At 37.4% G+C, this 9,865-nt stretch overlaps 1 protein-coding gene across 2 annotated transcripts in view; it reads left to right on the forward strand.

Annotated features, from left to right (window-relative positions):
- FAM193A (family with sequence similarity 193 member A) overlaps positions 1 to 4,405 on the forward strand; it is a 46,847-nt gene extending 42,442 nt beyond the window's left edge. For both annotated transcript variants that reach the window (XM_026847142.1, XM_026847141.1), the window contains 2 exons: positions 814 to 895; positions 3,508 to 4,405. In XM_026847142.1, the coding sequence (XP_026702943.1) occupies positions 814 to 895; positions 3,508 to 3,601 (176 nt within the window). In that variant the 3' untranslated portion in view covers positions 3,602 to 4,405. The remainder of the gene's footprint in view (positions 1 to 813; positions 896 to 3,507) is intronic.
- Positions 4,406 to 9,865: the final 5,460 nt, after the last annotated feature.

Below are 9,865 nucleotides of genomic sequence, written 5' to 3' on the forward strand. Positions count from 1 at the left end.
AGAAACTTAATTGTTACTAAGTATAGTTACAATTTCAGAAAACTAATGTTTAAATGTGAAAAAAAAAAAAACAGACAAACAACCCAGCTACATGTTTCTGAATCTTTAGAGATAATTGTGCTGCACTCAGGACTAGATCACTACTGTGAGTAGTTCTGACTTTAGAACTACATGAAAGATACTGTAATAAAAAAATTTTCATTTAGTTATAATTTCTTAAAGATATAGGGTTGATATACCAAATTAGCAAAGGCACAAAAAAAAAAACCAAAAACAAACCACCCTAAGAAAAGAAATTATAACTAGGGTAATTGAAAGAACATGAAAAGAAGGTAGCAAAGTTTGGGGGTATTTTAACTAAGTTTTAAAAATAAGTGTTAAGGCAGTGAACGTGATTGGTTTTGGTGTGATCTCTTTCTGTCAGAGTATTTTAATTCCTTGTTATGAAGAAGCTGATGAAAACTAGGGATATATGGAAGCCCTGTATTTATAGGGCTTTCTGTTTTTTCAGAAATAAGTTGCACAGCAAAGATGTACAACTCTTAAACTACCTTTTTAGAAGAGAGTGTACTAGGTGGTTTTGATTAGTTTCATTGTCTCACCCTTTTTGGAATGTGGAATTCTGAAGCTGCTTCAGAAACGAGATCTTAATTATAAGTTTGTATTAATTCAGATTAAACATGAATAATCAATAGTCTACAAAGTTCAGGCAGTTCTCCAAAAATATATTTAATGCAACTTCTTCAAGCTTCTTCCTCTCTCCTTCCCCTTCCTCATGAAATCTAATATAGTGTCATGATTTTTCCTTTGTAGATGATGTGTTTCTACCCAAAGACATTGATCTAGACAGTGTGGAAATGGATGAAACAGAGCGAGAAGTGGAGTATTTTAAAAGGTAAAGTGCTGTAATTTCTGCATGTTAAGCTGTTGTGCTTCTTCCCATGTGTTGTGGTTTTAAAAAAACAAAACAAACAAACAAAACAACAAACCAACCCAGAACTTAATAACTCTCTCCTGGCAGAAAAGCCTGTGTTGTACTGTGTTGTAACAGCAAATCCTGTTACAGCTGACATTCTGAATACTATAACAATCGCCAAAGCTGTAGATCTATGGGCACAGATTGTAGCTGAGTAGCACAAATACAGAAATGAGTGCCAGAATCATCTATGTGTCCTCCAGGTTCTCATCAAGACTTTCAGAATATTCTCAGTTACCATTTTTTTTCTATAAACAGTGTTTGTATGACTATTTCATTATCCACGCAGACCAAATACTGATCAGTGCTTAAAAAAAAATAAATTAAAAGCTGTGTTATGTGTTGAACAAATAAAACTTTATATTTTAGATTTCTGACATAACTTCAAAAAGGTTTGTTCATGATGTTTTCTTCCCTGTTTATAGGAGCTATTAGTTTGGAGTTTCATACTGTACATGAAGCAGAGATGGTGTAACCGTGGGATATTAGCATATACCAATCATAAAGAGGGAATGCTTATGCTAGTGCAGTGACAGTAATAAATAACGTGAACCTGTGCTTGTGAAACTTCTGTGCATTTTGGTTGCTGTTGGGATTTATGCATCACTTTAGTTACCTTTGAATTCCTCAAATATGGGTAGACAGCTCATGTTTAAATAATATAGCACATGTTCTTCCATAATACTGAAATCTACTCAAATTTGTGCTTTTAATGGTGTCTGGGTATGCTAATTTCCCATTAATACATCTAATAAGTGTCTCATCATGATGACAAATCTGAAATGTTATAAATAAATCAGTTTCTTGCAATTCAGTAATTTAGGAATCAACAGTAGTATTTCACAAAACATAAAACTATTTGTGTAAAGGGTGGGGTTTTCTTAAGGGTTTTCACTATGAATTTCAATTTATTTTCTATATTTATATAATTTTCATAGTCTGTGTGCCTGGGATGTAATGCATGTATGTGTCTTCCAAAGGACAGTACGACTGCTTATCTGTGCTGCTTATTACTACTATATCAAATGTATGTGTCTGATTATTTATGGAGTTAAGATACACTAGACAAGGAAATTTTCAAAAGTGTATATTCTTAAAAATTATTTTTGAGTGGTGACAATTAAAGGACTTTTTTATCAAAATATGGGTTTTATGGGTGAAATATGGCATTATATTAGATTGTGCTATTATTGTTATAGCATAAGTCTTTGGGTTTCATGGAATATTGTTAGCTTCATTGAAGTTCGCACTGTCTGTAACAAGAAAATAGAAAAGTTCACCCATTCTCTACTCTCAATAGGACAAATGAAGCAGTGTCTTATATTTGTAGAAGTGCGGCTAAAGTTCGGAGATAAACTTGTCAAACGTGATTCCAAATGCAGAGTTAACACTTCTAACTGTACTGTTTTGCAATCAGTTCAATAATTGGTATAATCTACTCCTTTACTGTCATCTGTTAGGAAGCATGTGTAACTGTCCAAGTGTTTTATGTATACCTGCTTAGAAAGGTGTCTGAAAAGCCCTGATGGGTGCTGTTCTAGGGGAGGAAAATGTCTAGTTAATGCCAGGAAGGCACCTTCAATGAATATGTTTTCTGTCACCTGATAATTTCCAACGTAATACTTAGAAGGCTACCAACATTGCTTGTTTTAGTAACCCTCCATGGCAATGAGCTGAACAGACCTACTGAATTCATACTGTTTACTGATAGTTTGCTAATTCATCACCTTTTTTTCTTTCTTTGTAATGGTGTAATAGATGAATACTTTAATTACACCCTGACTTCAGAATTAATTTTGCAAGCTACTCCTAACTTTAGTATAGAAAGAACACAATAAGTCTGATTCTTCTTACCGTCCACTTGTATTTCACTCCTCCGGTCTGCTCCCCTTGGCTTTCAGTGTTGCAGAAGCTGTATAGCCTTCATGAGGAGGGGTACGCACTACCTTGATGCTGTTGTGCAAGCCTTTAGCCTAAACAGCCTACACCTTGACTCATTAAAGTTCTCCAGCATGAATGAATTATCACTGAAATGCCTACACATGCCAACCTTTTCCAAAATGTCTTCTATAAATTGTGTTCAGTGAAAGTGAATAAGTGGATTTTTGTTCTAAAGGTGTTATTTCCAGGCATGTGAACTACTTACCTGCTGCAAAGGTCTTATTAGGTCTTTGTCTCAAACATAACTTCACTGTGTTCGGAAGAGAAGCAGCAGTGTCCCATGTCACTTGTGCTTCTGCTTTACACATTACCTACTGCTCAGTCTTACTATTAACAAGGCTTTTGGCAAATACAGCAATGTCAGCTCTGTTTCTAGTTAACATTCAAGTAGCTTATGCTCCTTCATTCGCCTAATGTTGATAATGCATTGGTGTTTAAAGTAACTGGTTTGTGATGTATTTGAGTGATGGACAAGTTACTTTTTAAGAGGTTTTGTCCTTCTGAATGGCAGCTGCTCTTCAAAAGAGGGATAACACCTGTGGTTTGATTTTAAGTATATTGGTTTCACTTTATTTCTCTTTTCTTTTCAGATTCTGCTTGGATTCTGCCAGACAGACAAGGCAGAGACTTTCCATCAACTGGTCCAATTTTAGCTTGAAAAAAACCACCTTTGCTGCACATTGAAATGACACAATATGGGGAGGGAACCCTGCAGGAATCAATGAACGACAACTCCACTTATCTGTCCTGCTGTGCTGAGAGCTTATCTGGTCTTGAGCCAGTGCTGCCTTGCCTTGTCCCCAGTGCTGTGTGGATCTGCACTGAACCCTTTGGCCTGATAATTCTTGCGGACTGAAAAATTGCCACTTTCTACCTGAATTTGTTAGCTTGTGTGCTTGTAGTCTGTGAGTGAGACTTACTTGATTGTAGCTGTATGCCGTTGGAGTTGGAACAATAGCTCTTTTCCATCTCCTTCTGAATGCCTTGGCCTCAAAGACTTTAAATTGCTTAGGCTTGGGTGGAGGCCAAAATGCTAGTTTGCATCATCTGCAGTGGCTCCTGTCACTTCTGCATCTAGCTATGTTTTGTCATTCTGACTCCTGACAAAGGAATGGACCTAGTCAGTTGTGCTTTCATCTGCTCCAGAATTCTCCTGACATGACTTCATGAAAAAAAGGCTCTTACAGGACAAATATTTCCTCAGTTCTTTCACAATCTACTGTTTAAGAGTGTACAAGTTACGCTATTTGTGTTTTGATTTTTTTTTTCCTGACTTGTAGCCAGCTTGTGTAAGAATACTTGCAGAATGAGAAAATTTAAAAAAGAACAGTACTCACACTATCAAATCTGTTATAGAGTGTATAATTGTATTAACACTGAAGCCTAACTGGCTACTTTTTTAACATATTGTTAAGTAATATTAAAATCATGTCTTTCTTTTTGAAAGATGGAATACATTAGTATGGCAGAAGACTTGTGTCTTGCTTTTTTCTGCTTGGGTGGGGAAAGGGAAAGAAACACACACACAAAAATAATGGTTTTCTAAACTAAATTTCATCTTCTGTCAAAATTGGTCAGTGAATGCTACTTAACTTCAGTATATTCCTTGTTTGCCAGCTCACCTGATGGTAAAGACTACTATCTGTTAGAGCAAGACAGACTCCTGCTGAATGCTGGAATTAAGTTCGCGAGTTCTGTGAATTGCTGTAATGCTTCTATCTCAATAGATAATTTGTGAGAAACAAGTTAATACAAAATTTTCCAATTTAACGTCAGTGCAGAAATGAAGTAGGTAGGCTCAATGCTACTATCATGTAAAGACTTAACAATGTAGTAATGTCTTACAGGTTACATAGTATTGCCCAGCATGGAAGAAAACTGGTAGTTTAGGATTTTGATCTGTGTAAAGATGCTATGCTATTTATTTGGAATAGAAACAGCAGAAGCTTTCTTTTTACTTCCAGATGACCATACTTACCCAAGTTATAAGACAGTCTTCTGTTCATTTTCTTTGAAGAAAATAGGGCTTCCACTCAGCACATATTTAAAAGGACAACACAGTTTCAAAGCCCACTAATGTCCTTTTCCAGAACCATTCCACATCTTTCTTTCTTCTACTTGTTACCACACAGTTTTTCTGTGATACACCCACTGGGCTCAGGACTGTTTTGCAAGACACAGTGTAACTGTGCTCAGCTTTGTACTTGAGACGGTTTGGTGGATGATTGCCTCCATGTCCCCTGTGAGGCCCAGATGTAGCAGGAGGATTGGGTTGGCTAGAGATTACTGAGATACCTACAACTTCACATGCCTTTGGCCCTGGAGTGTGCTGCTGGTACAGAATATAGTTGCTCAGTTTATACCCAGCCACTGTAGGTAAATGAGCTTGCAGTCTCCTCATGTAAAAGAGGGAATGACCCAATACCTGTTCTCAAAATATAGTCCAGGGACATAAAGGGGACAACTATTACTCTTCAGATTCGGGCTTAGCCTTATTTTTTTGTCAATGCAGTATTGTAGCCTACGTATTTATTTGTGCTGGAGGAATAGCATCTCAAACCTAAATGGTAATGTCTGTGCTACTTAGCATCAACTGTCTCTGCAAAACTATGTACTGTTGAAAATATCTGCCTCTGTCAGTGGAGAAGAATGAACTTTGTTTCTTGGGACCGTGGAGGCTTGCATCTGTTGCAGCCTGAGTTAGGTCTTACTTATGTAAAAGTGAAGAGGCTTCTCATGTGGGACAGTGGCTGTGGGGGGGAAAAAAAAAACCAAGCTTTTAAAACAGCTGAAGCTAGATGTTTTTGTGAAGTCCCAACTTGCCAGGCTTTTTCAGTTCTCAACTGTAACACAAGGTGGCGGTGTATGTCATCAGTAGTAGTTTCTGTGGGGATGCTCAGCAAATGGAGGCATGCGGTGGAAAAACTAGTTGATGTCACATGGGCAAATACTGATGCACATCCCAGCTTCTCTAGACTAGGAATGCTTTGGAAGTACTGGTATTTTTAATGGTGTTACAAAACTCATAGTACTTGCTTTCACTACTAAATGGGGAAGAAAGTTGTCTTTACTCTCTGCTAACAAAGCCATTTGAAGAATGATGAATGATACATGAATATGATGTGCTTCTCTTAATTTTGAAATCCTGGATTAAGACAACAGAAGTCCTTTTGCGTTTGAGGTATATATGTATGTATTTGTAATATCCTTCAAAGATCTTTGCATTATGCTCCATCATGGTATGTATTAGTATAGGTGACACGATTCCACATGCTACGCAACGCATGAAGAATGAGTCTCCTTGGATCTCCTCTTGTTGCATCTTGATGAGAACTGAAAGGCAAGTCATACTTTTCTAAATTCATAATTAGGTGAAGATAGGCATGGACCAGTCTGGGAGCCAGGAGATTTGCAAGTACTGGCTTCAGTTCTACCTCTTTTGTGGCCTTGGGCAAATGAGTTAGTTACTGCATTCATTAAATGGCTTTGTTAAGGATTTGCTGAATTATTAGTATGTTTCTTAATGCCTAAATAAGTAGCTATGTGAAATCTGTTTAGGTGCAACACTATAATCTCCTGATGGAAGCACAAATGTTCTACACTGGTATTTGTGTAGTTCAGATGCGTTCAATTCAGAGAAAATATATTCAAAGGTAATGTTGAGTAGAGGAGACTTCTATAAATAATACTTAATGACTGAGTAAATTTGCATTCCTCATGAGAGTTGGAAGGGGGAAGAATTCCACCTTTCAGAGTGGGCTGTTTGGATAACTGTAGTGTAACCTGTCCCCTTATTCCTTACTCACTTTAACCTGTATGAAAGCTGAATATCTACGCTCTGGAGGTGACTGGTGACATACCTATTTTAGGCATGTCTGCTGATACCAGTGCTGCCGAATTTGAGGGTGTGACACTTTTTCAGGCATTTCCTTAATGGAAGATGTTGTAATTGCACTAGACACTTGTATCTTGAACGGTGTTGATATTGGATGCTCTAAGACAGCTCTTACACAGGGATCTCATCTCTGCTTGGCATTCATTATTGCTGCTTTCCAAGGTAATGTAACAGAGTTCATAAGTCTTCAGCACACAGTTTTGGTGTGGCATCTTTGGTAGCTAAAACTGTGTAGCCGAAGTTCAGCATGCTGGCAACACAGATCTTACCATAGCCTGAGAAGGATTGATAGGTTAAAAATTAATTCACATAGTGACTGGTGAGCACATAAGTGTTTGGTATGCTCACTGCTGTTCAAAAATGCGTTGCAAGTTGCTTTCTGATTCAGTGAAAGCTTGGCTCACTTTAACTTTAGTCTGGATCCTGTTGTATCACGATGGAGAAATTAATGCTTACTGGATTAAGTGTTTACACTAATATTCACAATTTCCACATCTCCCAGTACAAATGAAGGTGTGCAACTTGTAATTTCAGAAGCTATTCTTAAAAATCAAACAAAACCCACAAAAAAACCCCAAAATCTCTGCTTGCTATGTTGTAACACATCAGAGCAAGATGAGGTATGTAATATCTTTGTCTTTGACACTCTCTGTATTTAAACCTCCAGGAAATCTAAAGACTGAAACCTCTGGTAGGAGAGTTTTCTGAAGTGGAGTCACAGAACTGTTAATTCGGGATATCTCCCTTCCTCTTTCTGTCAATCAGAATTTTTCCAAAAATTTCCAGTTTTCTGAATTATAAATGCCTTCCTAATCACCAACAATTTTTATGTCTTGTTACCTCATTCATTATTAGCTGAAAATGTTAAATAATCGTTAAAATGTATCTTGTACTGCTGCTACAGGCAGCTGATGTAATTGAACTGTTGTGGAAAGGGAGGATGTTTTTCTCTTCTCTTTTTTCATCACTGAACAAAGTAACAATACCAAACCTTCGGGCCTCATTTCTACTCTTAACAGGTCTGTGTCTTTGATTTCAGCTTTGCTGCTGCTTATATCTGTCAGTTGGGCCTCTCCCAGCTCAGTGCTTAGGGGTGTGGAAGAAACTGCCTCTTGATGCACCCTGGGTCTACATAAATTGTTGAAAAATATACCAGGTAAACCTATATTTTCCTGTAACTACTGTTGGGTCTTAACTGGTTTGCTTATAAAGATGATAGGTACATATGGGATTTTAGAGTGGATGGTGTCCAATTTCTATCTCTGTGGAAGACATAAAACAAAAGGAGAGAAGTTATATATTTGATTGTGTCTTCTCCAATATGTTTTTCTCAGTGATTGTTTTTTTAAACCTTCTGCTAGTTTGAATGTCTCATTTTTTAGGATGGCTTGAAGCATGTTTTCATACTTCAATCACAGGTCCATAGCCTTTAACATTGCTGTCTCACCAGGTGTTATTTGATCAGAAATATGTAGTTTTATTGTGTCATTAGAGGCTTTTTAGGTGGAGTGGCCAGGAGAGTGGACTGTGTAGTCTGGATGTTTGTTTAACTTAAATTTTTTTTCCAGTATGTCTGTGTTGCAGAAGTACAGCAAACCACAGCTCTTCATAGACACAATGTGTCAAGAGGGATCTACTGGACAGTTCTTTTCTACAATTGAACCTCTGCCAGTGATGAGTGCTCAGGAATCTCGTGTCAGCTCTTAACCTCCATTTTCTTCACCAGTTTTCCTGGAAGCTGAACAGAAAAGTAAAACTAACATCTCTTTTATAATGCTGTAATACCCATAATTTCATCGTTGTTAACTGGCAATGAACATGGTGAGAAGGTAATGTATTGGCTGCAAATAACATTTATGTCCAGCTTGCCATCTATGAAGAGAGGAGGCAGTGGGCAGAAGAATGAAGAAAAAGTGGTGCCTAGTATTAAACAAAAGAATAAATAAAATTCTATATTGATGTACTCACAAATAATTATGTCCCTTTATATTGCATAAACTAGCATGCATTCCACACCAAATATGTCACTCAGCCAGCTTATACAAGTTTAACTTTTGTGAGGGAAAGATGTGTAGACTTGTTTTCCCATTCTGGTTTCTTTTAAACAGAATGTTGACTAAAATCAAGTTAGTATAATGGTTTGTGCTGGTTTTGGAGGATTTTTTTTTGTATGCAAACAGCATGATGTTGTCTAAGGTTGTTTTGCTTGTGACTGAAATAACAGATTTGAATCCAGGGCTCTGGAGTGGAGAAGCTGGAATGCTGAACTCATCAGACCAGATGAGTGTATTGCTGCCTGCTGTTGTTTCAACAGACTTCATGCTGCAAACCACTCATCTGCATCAGCTCATGGGAGAGTTGTTCCATATTAACTGGAAATACATAATCAGCAAAGCCGCCTTCTTCCAAAAGGGGAAAAAAGCGGAAATCAAGTCACTCGAGGTCAGATGTTTGAACATACATATCTTGTCTCATGCACTCTGTTTTCAGGACTTCATACAAGTTTTTGTCCATCTGATGCTTGACTACTAAATGCATTCCACAGTATTGCTAAGGCCAGTTAAGTTGAGGTTTTCAGGTTGGTTTGGTTGGTTTGTTTCCTGTTTAGTTGAAGGTGGATTAGAAGTAGCCAGTTTGTAAGAGAGGTCCTCTTGGGACAATCTTAACAGACTAACAGGGGAAGACAAGATTTAAGTAACATTACATCAGCCTCTTCACTTACGTGTGTTTATTATATCAGGGTGTGAGCTCTTTGCTCTAGTAAGTGAATTCTTGAGACTGGAAGCAGAACCACAGTTGTGTAGTCTTACTGACTGTGAAAGATGTGATTGCTAGAACTGTTTCTTGAAAGTGGGAAAGGAAGAGAGAGTGCTTTAGTACACTAGTATCTAATGTAGCAACAATACTGTTGTCTTTATCCTGTCATGCAGGGTCACCGCCTAAATTTCTTACTTTCTGTAACAGTCTACAGATAAAGTCTTTGCCTTACTAGCAAGTAAACAAACTTTTATGTTTGAAAAGAGTAATGAAAATGCAGTTTGCTACCATTTATA

This window comes from Athene cunicularia, assembly GCF_003259725.1.
Source record: "Athene cunicularia isolate RWA chromosome 4 unlocalized genomic scaffold, athCun1 chr4_part1, whole genome shotgun sequence".
Classification (NCBI taxonomy): Eukaryota; Metazoa; Chordata; class Aves; order Strigiformes; family Strigidae; genus Athene; species Athene cunicularia.